Consider the following 20,865-nt stretch of genomic DNA (forward strand, 5'->3'; position numbering starts at 1 on the left):
CCGGCGCCGCCCCCCGCAGCCGCTTCGCCGCCCGGCCCCCGCGCGCGCCCGCGCCGTCCAAGCCCGTTCCGCCTGGCAGTGAGGGAGGGCCGCCCGCAGGCAGCAGCTCCGCGGGGCGGCGAGAGCGCGGGCGACGCGCCGTTCCCGGAGGAGCGGCGGTGCCGCTTTAAGAGGGAAAAGAATCGGCGCCCCGGCCCCTCGGGCGCCGTTGCCGCTTTAAGAGGGCGGGGCCCGGCGCCACGCCCCCACCCGAGGCCCGCCCGCCGCTCTAAAGGGCTCTCGCTCGCGCCCGGGCGCGGAGTGACGCCGCCGAGAGAACGGGGTCGCGCTGGCGGAGGGGTGCCGAGCCCCGGCGCCCGCTGGGTGAGCAGCGCGCTTGCGCGGGGCCGGCGGGGGGAGCGCGCACGGGGCGGGGGGCGCCCTGCTCCGCGGGCGGGGGGAGCGCCGCGCCCGCGCCCTCGCGGCGCCCCTGCCCGCCTGCGGGAGCCCTCGCGCGCCGGGCCGGCGGGGGCCCGCCGGAGCCTCCTCCGGCGGTGGCGGCCGCAGGATGCGGGGGGGGGAGCGGCCGCGCGGACTCTTCCGGGCCGCTTGCGGACGCGGCGCCGCCGCCGCTGCACGAACCGGTCTCTGAACCTCCCCGATAAAAATCGTCCTCGTGAATCAGGGCTTAGTCATCGTCGCGAGCGCGGCCGGGGAGGCGAAGACGGTGCACCTGCCGCGCAGGTAGGGCGAGCCCGGTTGCCAGGCGACCGCCGGGCGCAGGCGGTGAGCTCATTCCTCGCAGCGCCGCAGCCGCCGGGCCGCCGGGCGAAGGAGCCCTGCGCGGGGCTGCCACGCGCCGCGGGGGCGGGCGGCCCCACCGGGCCGAGCCGAGCCGAGCCGAGCCGCGGTGGGCTTCGCCAAGGCCGGCGCTGCAGGACGAGCCTCCGTCGTGGCCGCGCTCCCGGGGCCCCGAGGGCAGCGCGGGCTGCGGATCCCTTTCGGTCGGTGGCGGAAGGCCGAAGGGCCCGCCGCCCTCCCCCGCCGCCCCCCGAGCCTCGCCGGGTAATTCGAGCAGCCGTCGCTGAGTCGTCGTTGTGACTCTGGACTGGCGCGGTGGAAGCGCCGGCTCCGGCTCCTCGCCAGGGGATACGGGCGGCCGCGCTCGCGGATGCGGGCCCCCGGGCCCCCGGAGTCCTCGTCCGCTTCCTTCAAGCGAGATCGCGCGGTCTGTTCGCGGCGGGCAGCGCGGATCAGAGCGGAGCGCGGCAGGTCGCGGGTGGCCTCGCTCGCCTGCCGTTGGCGCCGCGCCCGGCTGGTGGCGGGGCGGACGAGCCCCCTTGCCGCGCCGTTTCCGCGCCCAGCTGTTCCAGCGGTGCTGCTGAGGACAGGGCTTGCAGTTTGCCGGCCTGACGCAGGGGTGTTGTCTGCCCGGGCCAGGATGGATTGTGCTGCTGTCCACAAATTGTGCGCTGCCCTGTTTTCCCCCAAGAGTCAAACTGGAGCAACAAAGTGTTCGGGAGAGGCATTTTCCCGTCACAGTTTGTCCAGCCTTAAAAAAAATTGGATCATTAAGGGTGCATTTTGTTCTTCAGGTATGGGTGTCAGTAATGGTTGTGGTAGGGAGGCCCTTCAGGATGGCAGTATGGGAAGATGGCAGTCCTGATGTCGCTTAAGGAAATGCCCGTGGATGTGATTGATATCCAGGGATGTTATGCAGGTTGCAGTTACGATGTTGGGTATACTACAAAGCCTCTTCCCACGGTGCAGTCCTGTGCAGATCAATCCAGCGTCCTCAAATTGGACTTTGTGGGTAGGTGCGATAGCGCTGTAGCCTGAAATATTTCTGTCCCTTAATCCAGCATTAGAGTTGCGTGGTGGTGTAGCTCCTCCAAGCTCTTCAGTGGCCGCTTGGGAAGGATGGGCCGGAAATATTTAATCTAGCTTGCTGGTGGCAGTGGTTTGTTGGCACTCATTATGTTAATTACTTGGTTTGCTCCCATGAACACTTTCAGGAAGGTAGATAAAGGGCTGCAAGTAAAGGGGAGTAGGACTGAGGGCCGCGGTGAGCCCTGCTCGGAGGCATCGGGCTTGGCCCATGAATACTTTTCTCCTAGTAACAAATGCTAATTCTCAGTTGCTGACCCAAAAGGTGTCGTCTGTTCTTGGCTTTCTCCAAAACCAGTTTTGGTAACAGACACGCTTTCTTTGAATGCTTCCAATTAATATGCAGGTGATTGAATACCTTAAGAAATTGTTGACAACCAGATTTTTGTGTAATCCATAAATTGATCTCTGCTGTCTTGGCTTGACCTATTTAATTATCAATGGGAGTGTGTGGGGGAGAATGAGGAAAGGTTTGGTCAGGATCCTTGAGAGAGAGCTCTTTGGGGTGTCCTTTGCTGTGAATTGACAAGTTTGACAGAACAAGAGTAAGTTGATTGTTTGTGCAAGCTTGCTTCAGTTTTTGCTGTAGGCTGAAGCAAACAAGTCAGTGGGAGAAATCCAGGAATCCTTTCAATTTCTAGGCTGCCAAGGCAACACTAGCATTTGTACAGCAGCCTTTGGATAGGCTGAAAGTTTGCTTGAGTTGGGAATAGTGGATGTCTTGAGAATTTGGGGCAGTGGATCTACTCTTGCTGATCTACTAGTTTTTTTTTTTTTGTCTTGAAATAGCTGTAGTCTTTGCAACAGCCCTGTAAAGCAAGCCATGTGGCAGATGAGAAGACCGAGGCTGGAGTTCCTCAAGAGCTCATGGTGCGGGGGGGATCTTGTCCTTCAAGGTTCCTTCCTGGTCTCTTCTTTATCTATTTCCAGAGTTGCTGCTCCTTGTGCAGGGCTGTCCTCCTCTCCACTCCTGTCAGAAGTGCAGGAGGAACATTTTCTGTCCTGGATAACGTGGCTTTTAACCCTTTGCCTGCTTCCAGGAGTGAGCAACACTCTTTCTAAACGCAAAGTAAGACCTACAGAATTTTCCAGCTGTTAGGAATGGTGGCACCCTTAAGAGCTGTCCCTTTGCTGCTCTGGCCGTTGATGGGACCTTGCCGGGCAGGGCTTTTGTCTGCGGCCTCATCTCCCAAGGAGCTGTTCCCAGCCTGGCATTCTTTGCCTCAAATGTCAGCTTACAGAGCTTAGGTTTGCTTGTCTAAGCAACCTGTATTCCTCAAAAGCTTAAGTAACGTACAGCAGTTTTGAAATATGCACGAAGCCCACGGTGGGTTTTTTGAGAGATGGAGAGCTCTTTAGCCCTTGCAGGCATGCAGGAAACCATTCCTGAGACATCTCCAGGGGATAATGGAAGAATCTGTGGGTTGCACTGTCCTTCTCCCTGAAGGGTGATGGTGCCTCTAGAAGTGGCGCGCACATTCGCAAATGAATGAACATAGGACTCATTTGTCCGTGATGTGAATCTTTCCCTAGATAATACCTATGTAGCCGTCACTCTTTTCTGGAACAGCCTTTTCACTCCTTTCTCTCTCTTCTCTCCCTTTTTGTCTGCACAGTTCCCATTTCACAAGGAGAGCAGGGTTCAGTGTTGGGGGCATAGTTTCAGTAGTGATGGTGTGGCCTCCTCTGCTTCACATCTGTGTGTTCCGCAGGGTGCTTCTACAGGGACCTACACACGTAGATCTGATTCCTGGACCTGAGCGCATGAAGCCCCGGGCAAATATTCCCTTGGGCATGGGAAGGGGTTCCTTTGCGTTCAGAAGCCCACTTGGATATCATTCATAGGCATCTTTAGCCAAGGTAAAAAGCAGCCTTATGTACCTAGGAGAAGCTGGGATGCTCCTTCAGTCCCTGTTGGTCTGAACACTGACTGAGAGCAGCAGTGCCGTGACTGTGAGCCCCTTTCCCCCTCATCCAGTTGGCTTCTGTGATGCACTGCCAGGCAGAGGCCTTTGACGATTCAGACTCACAGCTCTGGCAACAGATAATTTAGGGATCAAAAGAGTGGCAGAGAAGAAAAAATTAAAGGAAAAACGACATGACTTCTCATTAAGTAAGAATGATGATAGATCATTTACCTTATCTATGAAGCTGAATAAGCCTGTGGTGGGACAAGAAGAAGCAAATTCATCCTCAACTTTCTTGCCAGGGAGTCTGTAGCTCCTGGGGGCTGGCAAAGCCATTCTTACCTCCCCATCAGCTGGTTCGATGGCAGAAAAGGGAGTGGAAATTTCTTGAAAAGCAGATATTCTTCTCCTGGCATATCTTCCTCTGGTTGAGCACATAGGAAGCACTGATGACTTGGCCCTAACATCCTGTGACTGTGTGCTCAGCCATCCGGTTGTAAAGTTCCAGCTTCGGTACGTTTACTTTAGGGGGGAGATGGGGGGGCTGAGGAGGAGTCATTCCTGACTCACCCACAATTCTGTTTCTTCCTTGCCTTCTAAAAAACTATTTTTAGTACTTTATAATTCAACGCAGCAGTAAATGGCATAGCGATGTAAACTGGTGAACCATCTTAACTCAGAAAGGAAAGCAGAGCAAATTTTTAAAGATGCCTGAACTTCTTCTGCAGCGCCCACCATGCAGACTCGATGTTGCCCTTGAACCAACCTAGAGCTGGGAACCGTTGGGTGACTTTGGGCCAGTTGCTCTTTCAGTCAAGCCTACCTCAAAGGGTTGTTGTGTGGAAAATAGGTGGAGGGAACATGATGTACCCTGCCTTCAGTTGTAAAAAAGTAAAGGCAAGATATAAATCTAATAAATAAATAACAATTCTTATACTGCATTGTTAGGAAGTTAATTTGTTCCTCGGGTTGCAACAAATTTTGCTGTATGTTACTTAAAAATGATCCTCTGATTGTCCATAGAAGCAGTGCTGAATTACCTGTAAATCAGTATGGACTTGAATATTTTGGCTGAATCATGTTCAGGTCATGTCCAGCACATCAAACACCTTCTAGAAGTGGAATGCAAGAGTTTCCCGTGTTTCTTTCACCTTTAACAGAAAAACAATGGGGAATGGTAAAAATTTTATTTCACCAGAGGTTCAATTTTGGAACAGACTTCTAGAGAAGTCTACCCAAACTTTGAACCTGTCCTGACCAGCCCGGCTCTCCTTCAAGTCCCAGGGAGTCCTCTGGGGTGGCCTGTGAGAGGCACTGACCGCGTCTCCTGGCCCTGTACCTTCCTTCCAGGTAGGCTGGGATCCTCAGTTAAAAAGTGGGGAGGCGTGCTCATCGTCCAGGATGAATGAGGAAAGCACAGAGGAAATTGGGGGCTGATTTAGGAATCCGAATGCCTGTTGCAATCTCTGCTTTGGGAGACCTGGATTTCCTGGCATCTCCCTGTGACCAAAAGGCTAATTAATGACCGCATTTTCGTTGATGCAACCAGCTCCCCAGAATGCAAAAGCACTTGGGACTTGCAGGAAGGGAAGGGTGCTGGCCAACAGGCTGCCTGCCCTCGGTGTGCTGAGTCTTCCCCCTTCAGGCTGTTGCGGAGACCTGTAATAACTCGGGAGTGGCTTCCGATGGGCTCCGTGCAGGCAGGGAGGCCTCCTCCTCTTCCTCCTCTCGCAGGCGTTTAAAGGCGGAGGAAGTGATGTCAGGAAGTTGTTAAACTGGGAAGAGTGGCGGGCAGGGCGGGTGACTCTGCTGGCAGCAATGTGCCCCTCCCGCCTCTTGAGATTCACTCGTGAGATTTGGTGGCTGAGTAGGCAAAACTAGGTTACTGAGAGAGCATGGCGGGGGGGGCAGCTCGGTGGCTTCTTGCTTACTCAACATGTAGCCTAGCAAAGGCAGTTCTGTGCCCCCCGCCCCCCCGGAGAGGCCTTGCTTGAACCTCACTGTTGGCTGAACTGAAGTCTGAAGGTCCAGCAGGCGTAGCTTCTGTGTTCTTGGCACGAGCCCAGGAGGCTAGCTGGGCAGAGGGTCCTGCCTTGGACGTAGGTTGCCATCACCCCCTCTCCCTCCTCAGATCACTTCTTCTATCACAGGCCTAGTAGAGAGAATTGCAAATTAGGGTTGCAAATTAGGGCATTTTGGTTTGGAAGAGGAGTGTGAAGTGCTGAGCATTGTGTGCAGTTAAAGCAATTTGGATGTCTCTTTCAAGGTGCCGGGGCAAGTGAGGGCCTTAGCAAGCTGGAAGGTCGATTATCTGGGATCTTAGCTGGGCTAGAGTAAGAAACACTCGCATTAACTGTTTTTGCCAGTACCTGGCCTCGGGAGCCGCACTAAGGGCTAAGCGGCCCCTTGGTTTTGAGCTGGCTTGGCTGGGGTTGCGAGTTCCGATTCCTGGCAGTTGCAGCTCAGAGGAGGTGACTCAGGACCAGTCTTGCTGGGGAATTGTTTTCCGGGGATGTTTCCTCCCTGAGGAAGAACAGAGACTGGCTGAATTGTACCAAATGGTAGAAAGGAACAGGAAGAGGGCTACCATGTCCCAGTTGGCTGAGCCTCCTGCCTGGGCTGGTGGGCAGGGGCGGTCCAGCCTGGAGGAAGGCTGACAGCCCAGGGGGGCAAAGCCGCTCCCTCCCCGCCCTCCGAAGGGCCGTTTCGAGGAGGCAGCCGGGGTGCTGCTGCTGCTGTGGGCTCAGGCTGAGCGCCCCTTCCCTCCCGGTTCCCCAGGCTGGGTGATTCAACTTTGTCATGGGCATCATCCACCTCCTTGGCAGGTTGGCCTCCCTCCATCCCAGGGAGCTCCCTTGATTATGGGATGGCTTCCCTTCGGTAATAACACACCTTTCAAGTTGTCATTAAGAGCAGGGGGTGTGCCTGAGAAGGAAGGGCTGCCTAATCGTTTCCTTTCCTAGCCCAACTTTTCTCCCCTTTGAGAAGCTGAGACTGGGAGGGGGCGTGGTGGAGCATTAGGGGCTGTTTTTTAGGGAAAGGAAAGAAAGGGTCCGAAACTCCTCATTATATGCAGCTTGGATGAGCCCATGTAAAAATGCATTTTGATTATATTTAGAATTTTCACTTCTCTCTATGCATAAAATCTTCAGGAGTATACAAGTTTTGCATGTAGTTTTCCATCAGAATTGTCTTGCAAGGTTAGTTCTAACAAGGGCACATACTACATGAAATGGCATTCCAGTTTATATATGGATTTGGAAAGTGAGAATTATCTACTGCTTGAAAATATCACCTTCTTTTGGTAGGATGACACCTTTGTGTATATATCTGCATATTCCAAGTGAAGGAAGGTCTTAGCTGTAAAATTACCTTTGATGCTAACTTAAGTAGAAATCAGAGATGTACAAAATGTTGGAGAAATCCATTCTGGTTTGGGACATTTTGGTTTCAGAATGTTTTGCATGCCTCTAGTAGAAACCCTTTTGTTCTATCAAGGTGTGGTTCATGTATTGCAGTAAACCATTGTTTGCTGATTAAGCTGTAGCTGGCCAGGTTCACATAAATATATATTATAATGGCTGGTTTCATTTTATTTCATTTAACTAAAATGAAATAAACCACTTTATGACAGTCTAATGTATTAATTGTCACTGTATATGTGCAAGGATTCTCCTCTGGGATCCAGTTTCTCCCCCTAAATAGTATTCTTTTGCAAAGTTAATGGCTGCTTTAAGGATGTTTGCCCAAAACAACCAGCTGCAGAGAATGACTTCTACAGCCATATTTTGCTGATGCAAACCCCCTCCTCAAACTTTGCAAATTCTTTTTTCAGCTTCTCATTTAATTGCATGACTTGAATGTTCAGCAAATTACTTACAGTATTTTGTCATCTTTAGTCTGTGCAGAATTCAATTATTGGTTGAAAATAATGGAACTGAATTGGGTCTCCTACTTAGTCCGTGTTGTGAACATTTATAACATGCTTGCTAACAAGCAGCAGGCTTATTATGGTTTTACAAGTGTGGCCCACAAGTTGAGATAGCTCCACCAGAGACTGGTTAAATGGAAGCCAGGAATTCTGCTTCTTTCCTTTCCCAATTGTTGAAGTCATAAGGCCCCTGAAAGTGCTCCTATCTGCAAAAAAATTGGTGGAGCCCAGCAGAAGAGATTGAACACGTCCAGCTGAATGCTGTTCATTTGCCAACAAGCCAGAATTCACTGCTGCACGCATGCAAGAGAAACAAAGCGAGAGCCATGCTTTGCTGCCGGGGACTGTCCTTGATTTGCAAGCATCCTTTATTCTGGTTGGCAAGAAGAACAGTGGCACTTCCTAGTACTGATGGAGTAGCTGGCAACATGGGGTTTCGTCAGAATTAGTGTCCTAATTTGCAGTCGATTTTCTACTCATAAATAATGTCTCATGTCCCCCCAGCCAGTCCATGTCCTGATACTTGATGATCTTCCCACTTGACGCTGCCAAAACCCACCTAGTATGAAACTTGCAGCCAATTCCTTTCCGGGGACAAGCTGTGGGGTGGGAGATATAAAGAAATAATAATAATGACCTGAAATCGACCGAAGCACAAACATTTAGGAATAGAAAGCTACCTGGTGAGGATAATAATACTGCTACCTTGTCTTCTTCAAATCTTAGTGGGCTTCTGCTGCCCTTTCTGTTCCTCAGCTGCTGTGATTGAGCTGCCTACTTGCACATTCCCCATTGAAACACTGGGTGGTCTCCTTTCCAAGTGTGTTGCTGTCTTGGCTTCCACAAATATATTAAAGAGAACTGGAGTTAGGAAAGCAGAACTTCCTTTATGGAGAAGTCAGAAATATTCAGGCAAATTCCACTTGACCCCTGTGACGGGTGGTTGATGGGAAGAGAGATCTTTCAGTCGTACTTCTGTGCTGAAGTCACTGGAGATTTTGAAATGGAAGCTTTGCATTCCAAACCATTTCAAAATGGGAGGTGATTGCACAACATCCCTGCGAGCTGGAATTGAGACAGTTTTCGGGGGGAGGAGGCTGGTATGCAGCGCTCCATACTTGCGAACTGTGACTTTTGCACCGCTGACCTGTGTGAGAGCTCTCAGCAATGATAAGTAGACCGCAGAGCCTCCATGCTGGGGAAGCCTCTACCTCTGAGTAAGAGAAGATCTGTCACTATGTTTGAGACTTATTGGAGAGCTTTCTAGAAGCAACTGTTTAGTCCCAGGTTGGAAGGGGAAACTTGAAGGCCCCATGTTGAGCCGTGCTGGCCACACTGGGGATCCGTGTCCTCGAGGGATGCTTGCTGTGAGCTGGGATGTGATGCTCTGGGGCCTTTGGCTCTCTGCCTGAGATGCCAGAGATGGCCTAGAAGGGGTTCGGATCCTCCGTTGCAACAGCTCGGTTGGGACTGTGGGGGGAGCAGGCCCTGTGGGGCTTCTTCCACCTAGAGAAGCCTCTGTGGGACCAGGTTATGGGGGGAGATGATGGTGTTTCCTTCCATTCTCTCTATTTTCCTGCCCCCGGACCTTTGCTGCTTTTGCTTCCTCTTAAACAGTTTAATCTGGAATCAGCTGTTCCCCAAGATCTCTCCTTCTCTTGCTCATCTTTCCCAAAAGGCAGCTTCCTCTTCTTGCAGGCCTCTCATTCTCTTACGCCACTTGCCTTGGAAGTCATGATGCTGAGGATGGCTTCTTCTTTCCCGCTTCTGCCATTTCTTCTCCGAAAAACAACAAGAAAGCAAATGTAGATATTCTACTACTGGGGAGGGGGCAGTAGTACTTACCTGTTCACCTCCCTGAATCATTCTCTCCCAGCCCAGCCTATCTCACAGGGTATCTGTTGTGGGAATGTGATGAGGAATCTCTATGGAAGCCACCTTGAGCATCTGGTGGAAAGGTGGAGTAGAAAACTAACAACCAGATATATCCAGGTGACCTTAGTGCACTGATTGGGTGATATAAGGAGAGTGTCCTTTTAAGCGCCTGGCTCCTAAGCCATTTAATGTGAACCCCTTGAATGGAGCCTGGCATTTCCTCAGCTACCAGTGCATTGCTTCAGGACTGGTGTTACACAGTCCCATTCGCCCACTGCACTTGGTCGGGGCTGCCCTTGTTGGAGTGGCTGGGCTGTCTTCAAGGGCCGTCCCATGTAGAGTGCTTTGCTGTAATCCAATCAACAGGTTACTATGATGTCATCACTGACACTAGGCCGTCTCAACCCAATAAGGGTATAACTGGCATGCCAGCCAGAGCCAAAGATGGGTTTTCTTGCCATTGAATGAGAAGCCCCAAGCTATGCACGTTTCTTTGGAGGGAGAGCTACCTCATCAGGTAATTCTTAGACATGAGAGCCACCCATTCACAGCCTATGCTTTGTATGAATTCAGCTTCAGGCTTGGTCCTATCAAGTGTTTCCAGGGGAGGGAAGGAGGTGGGTGTGGTGACATGCTGCTGAGACCAAATTCCAGATCTCCAGGTGAGCCTCCCCAGCTTCTCCATGTAGTTACTGAACAGCAGGGGAGAAAGAATGGCATTCTTGGAGCTCTCTGTGGCTTGGAGCAGTTTTGGAGTACAGCAGCATAGAAATACCAGTAATAAATAAACTCAAGAGCCATCAGGCCAAGCTGAAATCTCCCACGTCCACTCAGTGGTGGTCTTGCAGATTAGAGTGGGACCACCATAGCGTGTCTCAGTTTCCAACCAACTGACCACATTGTGATCAATTTCATCAAAGGCCACTGACTTCTAGGAGAATCAACAAGGTTTCTAGTAGAGACCTTGGTAGAAGACATCCATCTAGGCAGCTAAGGCTGTTCCTGTACTGTATCCAAGCCTGAAGACAAAGTAGACGATTCTTCCATGCGTAGTTGTGGCTCAGTGGTCATCGACCTCTCAGATACCTTGCCCGAGCAAGGAATATTTGCCAGCGGGCAGTGGTGCCCAGTACTGAAGAAGGGGCTGCCATCACTTTCTTGCATGAAGAGGACTGACCACTTCCTGAAATTATCCTGCTGCAATTTAGAAGCCATAATGGATCTAATCCCACATATATCCCGTCTGTCTTGTTCCAGTGTCTCCCTCTCACTGTTGGCTTTGCACATGAGTGCCTAGTACACTTTCCGTAGGCAGTCTGCTTCCCTGATCAGCCTTGCTGCTACCCCCACCCAGTCCCCACCACCTCTGAGTTCAAGATGTCCAAGATTCTCTCTTTGCTCCATCTCTTTATTGTTGATTGCATACAAGGTACCCCAAATGTCCCTCTCTCTGCTTGGCTGTTCATCTGCCTTCTCTCGGGCCGCCCTTTATGATGGGCTTCTTAACCTCTGGGTTTCCACCAGATCCCTCTCTGAAGCCCCCCTCTTCAGCTGGAGCTTCCCCTTGGCCTCAGGGCGTCACCACCTTTGCTCTGCCCTGCCCTGTTTCTCTCGTGCTCTCTTTTTTATTTTTAAAAGACTTGCCATTTGGGAAAGGATTTCTCAAACTTGTTCTTGTAAAGTACCTGTGGGGATTGCATGGTGGGGGTGACAGAGGTGATGATTACTGTGCAGACATCTGAATTCAAAGAGGAAAAGGGGATTCGGAGCATCTGTCAGGAACCCCTGAAAAAGCTGTGTCTTTTCCTGGGATCGAATGGATCCGGCCCCTTGGTCCGGCCCGCCCCGGCCCGCCCAGACAGTTCCTCCAGCCGTTGTGCTGTGCCGGATGACGCAGTGTCACTTCTGGGCCGCCCCTCAAGCTTTCCCAATGTCCAGTTGGAGCCCTGAGAAGCAAACAGCTTGCTTTGGCTTTGCAGCAGCCTTTGGGAAATGGCAGAATTTTTCTTTTACAAGCTTGCATGTTAAGCAGCTCCTGGAGGGAGGCCTTGTGTTGGTTTCCTGTCTCCCACTACAGAGAGAGTCTTGAGCGAGTGCGCATTTTCCCATCTTCCCTGCGGCTCTCGTGCTTGACTTTGTGCTGCGTGACCATACCAGGCATTGCACGTAGGGCCAGAGGAGAGGGCCAGGTACCTTCCCACCTACCCCCAGGGCGCCTCAACTGCCCACAAGAAGCCTCATCTGGCCGTCTTTCACTTGGTCTTGTCCCCACCCCCGCTGCTTGCTCCCTACAGGGCAGAAACTAGTGGTCAGCTAAGAGAATATTCAGCATATTCCAGGAAAAAGGCCTATTTATATATGCTTGTGCTTCTAAATCAACAGTGCTGTGAACCCAAGGAATCCACCAGCTTTAAATTAATTAATGCATTATTGACTACTGAGTTGCAGTATATTGATCTGGACTCAGAGTGCCAGTGCATTTCTCTGGGATCCTTCTTCTGACATTTGTACGGGCTGGAGCTGGGGCTACAAAAGGCCTGCAGCGAGGCTGTGCAAACTTAGTTGGAGTTGCACACAGCCTGGGATCAGGAGCTGCTTGCACACACCTGTGCAAGCCTCACTGGCAGGATGAAACAGGTTGTACACCCACCCCCACACTGCTGGTGTCTTGAGGCAGAGGGGCTGTGCGGGGGTGGTAATTTCCCTGCTTGTTCTTTGCAAGGGCTTTGGCACTCGCAACAAAGCACCCATCCCAGAATGTTCAGGAATTTAGGAATAATTCAGAGTAGCTGAGCCCTTCTCGGTCCCATGTTGTCTGTGTTGCCAGGAGGCTGAGCGCCTGCTTTGGGAGGTGCGGCTCACCTGCTCGGCTGCATCCTGTGACTGTCAGCGAACAGCAAATGAGTTTTCGGTGGGGAGTCAGGTTGGCAGTGCACAGTTGCCACGTTAGCAAGATCCTCCTTTGTGGAGTCCGTGGGGTTCTCTGAGCTTGGCTGTTTTCTTGCAGACGTTTCATTACCCGACTAGGTAACATCTTCAGTGCTAGAACGGAGTGGGGGTTGCTCTCTGCTTATACACAGTAGCTCGCCCTGTCAGTGTTGGTGGGGGGCGGTCCAAGATCCTCCTTGGATCCCTCATGACTCCTTTGGAAGGAGCCACTGCTGCCCAGGGCTTGGAAAATGCACCCTTCTCACCTTGGCTATGTGACATTCTTATACCTCCACCTTTCTTCCTTTCAAGGGAGTGAAAGTGGCCGGTTCCTTGGCGAGGACCATGGACTTCTGAAAGTGTGACGGGACAGTGAATTGGGCCGGGCGCCATGTCCACCACAGGCATTGCAGCTCAGGAGGTCAACCTTTCCTTGAACGCCGGCTTTCTCTGTAATGGGAGCCTGGAGGCCTGTTGCCGTGGCCGCAATAGGCAGCTTGAAAAGTGAGTGCTGGGGAGGCAGGGGGGCCAGCAGGCAGGGGTCTTAGATATATGATTGCTCTTGGGGCTGGACTGTTTGCGCTTTCCATTTCATTTATGAATGTTTCCCTTCCCTCCTCTTTCTGCCAGTCCTTTCTTCAACATGGACTCTGTAGCGATGGCCTGCAATTTGAATTCAGGACACCATCCCTTAACATCCATTGGTAGGTACACAGAAAAGTTGTCAATTTTATTATTTTAACTCTGTTCCCAATGGCCACTAACTAACGATGGGCCAGAGCCAGCCCACTCGGTATCATTCTGCCTCGCCCACCCAGATTGTCTTTCTCGCGCACATGCACCAATGCTAGTTTTCGTCCATGCATCCCAAACCGATTGGTCGTCAGCTGCTCTCCTCGAAAGGGCCTTGGGAGTCCGTGTTGCTGTTTTTCTCCCCTCGACCTTAAATTGGGTCGAGGCAGCAGAACTTTCTCCCTGGTGAAGATCTATCTCCATAGCAGGAGGATTCTGCTGTATTCCTCTGGTCTTAGCCTGTCCTCTCGTGATAAAATGTTATGAGTCACACTAAGTCAAGGGACTCCAAAGATGCCCAGAATTCCTTAATTACAATTATATGATCGTAATTTGTGTAAATTTGTCAGTGCAAGGACCATGTATGTATTGGAGCATCTCTCTATGACTGTAAAACACCCATGACTAGGCACTTTAGCTGGGGTCACGCGATATGTGTAGCTCAGTCATTGAAATAAACCCATGTTTGGGGTTCACACAATACACTGAATCATAAGTAACCAAACCGGCTTGGAGGACATGATATTCTCAGCCACAAAATGAAAATCTAGATTCACCCAATAGATCTTAACTGATGTGGTCCGTCTGTGTGAATCCACCGTTACAGCCTGTTGCGGATCAGAACCAGACGGGCTTCAGCTGTTCTTCTGGCCTTTCCCAGGCACCGAGAGCACCCTCTCCAGCCATTCTTGCCCTTCATGACTGAGGGCAGGGGTCCAGCTCTTTCTACCCCTCCCATCCGGCCAACATGGCTCTGAAGAAGATTAGGCCCCAAAGGGACCAGATCTTTGATGCCTTTTTGTGCTGCTGAGATCCAGTCAGACCCTGACTATACAATCTTAGGGTGCTTTGGGGTGGCATGCAGGCTACAGGATACTGACTCTGTGCTAAAGAAATAGTCTCCTGTTGGAGTCATTGCTAATTGCAATTATCTTTCCTCCTAGGCCAGATCTCCTGTCCTGATCCAGATCGCAGTCATGGCTGCATCTTGCCTCTGAGAGCCAGCCCTTCTCTCCTTCGCCCGCCAATCCCTTCCAACTCGGAAGACAGCCTCACTTCTGGCTTCAGTGGACTTTCCCTGAGCATGAACCCCTGGAGCACTGATGAGGTGCCTCCTCACACCCCAGGGAAGAGTGGGGCGCTTCTCCCCCCTCCCGTGTCTTCTAATGAGCGAGGTGCCCGGCCTCTGCCCCCGCTGCCCATTGCCGAAAACTTCCTGCATGATGAGGTGGACCGAGAAGTTGAGTTCCTGACCAGTTCAGATACTGACTTGTTGCTGGAGAACTGTGGTAGCCCTGCTTTTAAGTTCTCTGCTCAGAGTAGGCGAAGCTTCAGGGGCTGTGGGCAGATTAACTACGCCTACTTTGATGCTCCAGCAGAGGCGAAGCCAGAGCAGGGCGGCTGCCCAGAGGGTGCCTGCCCTCCACCACCACCACCGCATCAGTCGCACCGGCGGTTACGCCGCTCACATTCTGGGCCAGCTGGGTCCTTCAACAAGCCGTCAGTCAGGGTCTCCAGCCACGTCTGTCGGTCTTCTCCCAGCTCCGACGATGATAAACCAGAAGTTCCCCCCAGGGTCCCTCTGCCTCCCCGGCCACTCAAGCCAGATTATCGGAGGTGGTCGGCTGAAGTGACCTCCGGTGCTTACAGTGATGAGGACAAGCCTCCAAAGGTGCCTCCAAGAGAACCTCTGTCCTGGAGTAATTCTCGAACGCCAAGTCCCAAAACCTTGCCGGCCTATCTCCACGGAGTCATGCCCCCAACTCAGAGTTTTGCCCCAGATCCCAAGTATGTCAGCAGCAAAGCTCTCCAGAGGCAGCACAGTGAAGGTGCTTCCCACAAGGTGCCCTGCATCCTCCCCATCATTGAGAACGGCAAGAAAGTCAGCTCCACTCACTACTACCTGTTGCCGGAGAGGCCTCCCTATCTGGACAAATACGAGATGTTCTTCCAGGAAGCCGAAGAGAGTGGCTTGAGGCCAGAGGGGCAGCAGCGAGGCAATGATACCGCCACGATAGTCAAGGCTGACCTGGGAGGACTAGTAAAACGCAAACACTTGCCTTGCATGGTTTCTCCCTAGGGACCGGTAATGGCAGGGCACAGAGAATAGCAAGTGGGAAAGCTTTTGAACCCCAGGATGACAAACTCTTCTCCGAGGGACACGTGCAGAGACCTAGCTGCCCCGGATGTCCGATGGAAGGTGGGAAGGGCCTGTGCTGGAGCCTCCTGGGCAGGCTGCAGCCGTAGCAACGTTCTGGGCTCAGCTGCCAACACCCATTTGCACGGGCAGGAGACGACTTGGAGAAGAACAAGCATACGCAGCTGAGGTTGGCCAGTTACTGAATATTCTAGAGTAATATATATATATATATATATATATATATGTAGAAATCACCTAAGTAGAAAATAATTGCAGTCTTGCTAAGAAGACCAGTGGCTTAAGCTGAAAGCTAAGCAGCAGAGTTCAGTATTTTTGTTGGTGTTAACAGATATCTTTCCGCTTGGTGATAGGTAGTCCTTTAAATTATTTTTCTTCCAGGATGTTCTTTTCCCTTCCTGGAAGGGGTGACAGAGCTGCTCCCAGCCTGAAGGACCCTCCTGTGGGAAAAACACGGCAGAGGGCAGAGTTGGCCACCCACTTCCCGACTTTGCAAGCTCATCCGTGTACCTTTGCACCTACTTAGTCCTGATCCAGGCAGTCAGGCTGGGTTGGCAGGGCAACTGTCTTCATCATGAGCCCCCGGAAGGATTTCTCTGATTTCTCTGAATCAACAGCTGTGTGTTTCTGCAGCTGGAGAGGGGTTTGTGTTGCCACATAAATTACAAGATGCATTCCAAGCAGGGCACTATCTTTGTTTGAAAAGGGGACCAATTTCTTCTCCTCAGGGAGGATAGAAAGCAACGTGGCCCAAGCTGGTCTTGGTCGTGGGTCACGAGCCTTGGGAACAAAGCATACTTGGTCCCTGGAGGAGGCTCAAGCCCTCCGATTCTCCCTTTCTAATTCTTTCTGATCCATGGAGGGATGGGTGCAAAGGTCTGTCTTTCATCCCATCTGTCCTTCTTTTTCACCTGCTGAGACACATGCACACTTTATAATAACCAGAAGGCAAAAGGTGCTCTCTGACCAAGGTCCGTCCATGGTCTTTGGTTTAACATAAACCCAATTGTTTACACTTACCTAACTTCTAAGTGGGAACATTTTTCTGAAATTTTAGGAAAGCTGACAAGCTCTAGTACAAACTAAATGAAGGCAACATTAATTACATGTTATAGAAATAATGCACTGAAAAATATGTATCAGATGTACAGTATTGAGGAATTATGTTGAGTTTGTATTTTGGATAATTGTCATGTCTTGAATTTAATAAAGTTATTATATACTTATTTATGGTAACATAGCAGGTCCTATATTTATTGGTTATCCAGTATTGACATGAATTCTCTTCCCTCCCTGCTCTACTTTCTCTGTTAATTGCACTGGAAGCCAAACTTAGTTGCTAAATAGAGTTGGCACTAGGTTCATCTTAGGGTGTGTGTTTCTGCTCCCCATATTGGTCAATAACATCATGTGATGTGCCTATCAAAAGCAGGCAGTCTGCCACGGCTGGAGGTTTCTAGCTACTCAACAAGCTGTAGGCAGGATTTGAAACTCCTGAAGAAGGCAACTGCTGTGCCAAACCAAGGAGAAGTGGGCACCTTTCACTCATAGAGCGAGTGAAAGGCCTGGTGAGATTGGGGTGCAGACCTCTCAGTACAGGTGAAGCTGTCCTAATGCCTCAGGAAAGGAAAAAAGAGCGTGTTTTCCTGTCTCTTAAGGCAGATGGATTCTCTACTGGCAATTCCCTGGCAATTTGAAGGAAATGAGGGTTGGAAGGACTGAAAAAAGCAGGTTTTTCACTTTTTTATTTCCATATTCAGAAATTGGAACTGTTTTGGTTTTTTTTTGTGCTCCAGATCCATAAAACAGTTTTAAGATTTATTCTCTGGTTTTTTACTAATTAGATATTTAAAACACATTGGTGGTGTTATAGGACAGTTTGGAGCATATTTGATAATATGACAATTTTGTCTTCCCCCAACACACACACTTTGTAAACACATTAAAAAAGGCATACTTTGCTTTGCAAACCTTCTGTAATGGCTTATAGTTTACATATATAAGGAACCTATTTAAAATCATTCTGCAAGACTTACATCATGAAATGATTTGCTAAGAACATGGGCCTACTTACTTACTGATTATATATAGGTTATATGTGTCATTCCACTGAAATACTTGAGTGCTGGAATAAAATGCAGGTCTGGTTTCACAGGGGAGATTATAACTGGGTGGGTTTGGAGGGGGAGATTTCTTTGAGTGTTAAACGTTGGCATTAACACGTTAAATTGTGCCAGGGAGGCAACACCGGTGCAAATCTTCCCATGCAAACATTTTACAGTGCCTGTGCCTTGTCCCAATTAGCAGCCATGCTGCAAGGTTTTGTACCAATCACAATTTTCAGATGCTTTTCAAGGGTCCCCGACATAAAATGCATTGCTATAGTCAAGACGCATCCCAGGCACAAATAACCATTGCTAACCAGCTCAGGAAATTTTGCAAGCATGTCCTTGCCACAGCCACTGCCTAAGTTGAGGATCAGAGGGCATTGAACTGGGAACCTGCTTTCTCAGCAGAGTGCAACCCCATCGAAATCAGGATTCACTTCAGTCCCCAAGACATGTCCTCCCCTTGTCTAGACTTACTGATGGCTTATTCTCCCTCATCCAGCCTGTTCCTGCAGAACGCTCAAAGGTAGCAACTGTTGCCTGTGTCCTGCTTTGATTGAACTGAATTCCTTGCCAAAGCAATCAAGGAACTCAAAATGTCTAGGAGAGATGCTTCGCAAAAAATATAAAGGGGTTAGAACATACATGAAAGAGCTAGAAATGAATAGACAGTAGAGCTGAATTTGGTGACAGTAAACTGCCCTCCAGTGGACCCTTTGAGCATTACAACTGGCAAAGGGGGGGAGCAAATGCCACCCAGTGGGGTGCTCCAGCTGCAAAGATGGCAATGCGCAGCAAAGCTACCCTCCCAAATCCACAAGACCATCCTTGATTAATCTTGAGGTGATTTTGAAGATGCCTTTGCAGCCAGAGACTTTTTTAGGCACAAAGGTTATGACCACCTCCTGCATTGCTCCCTAAACCTATTGGGATTTTATTTGATGGCCACAAGGTATGAATCCAGGGCAACAAGAATATTTTAAAATCCTTATTATCAGTTGTTTTTACGGAAATGCGTTCTTTTGATTCATGGTGGCACTGAAATACATGCTTTTTAAGGTCCTAATTTGTAGAGCAATTGAAGCAGAACTTTGGTAGTCCTTTCCCTTTTTAAAACAAATTATGTTATGCTCATCAAAGCCAAGGAGAGAAGAGGCGACCTTTCATCCACAGCTGCAGTGCCCCAAGTTGGCCGCTGTTTGGCAGTTGCCAGGAGTGTCCACCAGAGGGCAGACTGCATTCCTTTGCTGGTGGGAGAGCAGGTCACAACTTCAGTGGGATGCCCTGGAAAAACTCCTGGGCCACAGGAAGCCCCGGGGCGTTTTTTGCACAGAGCAGGGCTGCCGCAACGCACAGGTGTCCTGCTTTGATTGAACTGAATTCCTTGCCAAAGCAATCAAGGAACTCAAAATGTCTAGGAGAGATGCTTCGCAAAAAATATAAAGGGGTTAGAACATACATGAAAGAGCTAGAAATGAATTTTCAGCAGACCTGCAGCGCAGAAGACGATGAAATGTAAATGTAAAGCACAACCCTTAAAACGGTGTCCAAGTTCACTTTTGGTCTCAGGTTGAGCAGGGGTTGGATGGGAAGGGAATGTATAAAATTGAAATAACGGGCCAGAGTAGAAAGTAGACTGTTAATATGGTAACCATAGGGAACTTTAGAAGGAAAAAAGCATGAACAATTTTGTTACTGATAGAAGCAACCCGAGAAAGAAAAACCCAGAATTGGGATTATTTTACAGGATGCATGAATCTATGCTACAAGAAACTTGTAGAACCATGTTAATATTTCAACACAGTATTTAAATTTGGAATCAGTAAGTCAAGTATTTTATTTCAAACTGGTCTAAAGTTTAGGTGTATAGAAGGGTACCGATGGTACCTGAACATCCCATATTGCTTCAGGTGATCTTCAAGCCCCTATCATTTACCTTGCCCTCTCTGAACTCTCCCTTGCCTCTCAACTTCCTACCAATATCCTTCTGGAAGTCTGGTGCCCAGAATTGTACACAGGACTCCAAGGGTGGTCTCATGCCTAGACAAGAATGGAGAATTACTCCACGTGGCTTTGATGCTCCTTCTGATGCAGCCCAGACCTCTGCTGCCCCTTCCAGCAGCTGTCCCACATTGTTATATTCACACACAACCTCAGATATAGGGTTTTCAAACCATGAATTTCCCCAACCCCATCCTGTCCTACATTTTTCTCCCAATTATAATAAGGAAGTCTCTCTAGAGCAGGGAGGGGAGGAAGCCTGTAACAGAACAGTAAAAATTGGAGAACTGGTTCCTGTGTCTATTCCAGTGTTTCTCAACCTTGGCGACTTTAAGATGTATGGACTTCAACTCCCAGAATTCCCCAGAATGCTGGCTGGGGAGTTCTGAGAGTTGGTCCACACATCTTAAAGTTGCCACGGTTGAGAAACACTAGTCTATTCTGTAAATACTCAGCAAGTATGAATTAGTACAGAATTTGGATGGATTAAATCAAACTAGAATTGATTTTAGCAGGTAGTATAAAAAAGGCACACGCCACAGACTATGTTGTTAACCTCCCTGAGTACAGTACTTGTTAGTGTAGAATTAAATAAATGAAGGTCATCCTTGACATACCCACTTCAAAAAGAATCACCTGCAGGGGCTTCTCTTCCGTTACGGGTGGAAGGCAGGCAGCCCTAATCTGGATCCACTGAGTGCCAGGTTGCCTCACAGTTGGCAAAAGGGGCCTTTGTTAGGCTTTCTGCATAACAATTCTTCAACTATTTGCCCATCCATCACCAGAGGACTAGAGGCTGGAAACTAGCATTTTCCAAGTAATCCTTTCCAGTAATATTTTCAGAAGCAGTCAAGTTTCAGGAAAGTACAAAACCAAGTGATGCACACCACAGGACCACAAGCAATACTACTTTTCAAGTTACACAATTTACATATTCTTGGGGTTTTTTCCCCCTAACTTCAATTTGCTAAGAATGAGGGAGGCAGGAAGTTACTTTGACCTTATGGATCTGGCACATGTTTTAATGTTCCTGGATCAGGCCTGAAAAATGTGTATTGAAAAACAAGCAACCAAAACTCTTCTCCAATGCAAGAAGTAGTATTGTTTCGCCTAAACTGAAATACCTTCTATATCTCCCACCAACTGCTCTTATTATCACAAATATAGGATTTTCTAGAAAACAGAAACTGTCCCAAAGTGTCACAACTATTGGCTCTCATTAATTTATCATAACAAGGCAGCACACTGCATTAGTTTGACAAATTTTTCCAACACAATTCATTGCTTAGTTTCTAAGAT

The 20,865-nt window shown here is 49.6% G+C and overlaps 1 protein-coding gene across 3 annotated transcripts; it reads left to right on the forward strand.

Moving 5' to 3' along the window:
* The first annotated feature begins 257 nt into the window (after positions 1 to 257).
* Positions 258 to 16,694, forward strand: ERRFI1 (ERBB receptor feedback inhibitor 1). Of its 3 annotated transcripts, none has more exons than XM_088147570.1 (4): positions 258 to 363; positions 12,820 to 13,011; positions 13,138 to 13,211; positions 14,244 to 16,694. In XM_088147570.1, the coding sequence occupies exons 2-4, from the start codon at positions 12,899 to 12,901 to the stop codon at positions 15,377 to 15,379; spliced, it is 1,323 nt and encodes a 440-aa protein (XP_088003696.1). In that variant the 5' UTR covers positions 258 to 363; positions 12,820 to 12,898; the 3' UTR covers positions 15,380 to 16,694. The 3 variants fall into 3 exon arrangements, with proteins under 3 accessions (XP_088003696.1, XP_088003697.1, XP_007425000.1); XM_088147571.1 differs by lacking the exon at positions 258 to 363 and adding an exon at positions 450 to 723; XM_007424938.4 differs by lacking the exon at positions 258 to 363 and having other exon boundaries at positions 740 to 13,011.
* The last annotated feature ends 4,171 nt before the right edge of the window (positions 16,695 to 20,865 follow it).

The sequence above is a fragment of the Python bivittatus genome, unplaced genomic scaffold (genome assembly GCF_059951505.1).
Source record: "Python bivittatus isolate LINGU-HERP-01145 unplaced genomic scaffold, Pbiv_v1 ctg000510_np1212, whole genome shotgun sequence".
NCBI classification, from domain to species: Eukaryota; Metazoa; Chordata; class Lepidosauria; order Squamata; family Pythonidae; genus Python; species Python bivittatus.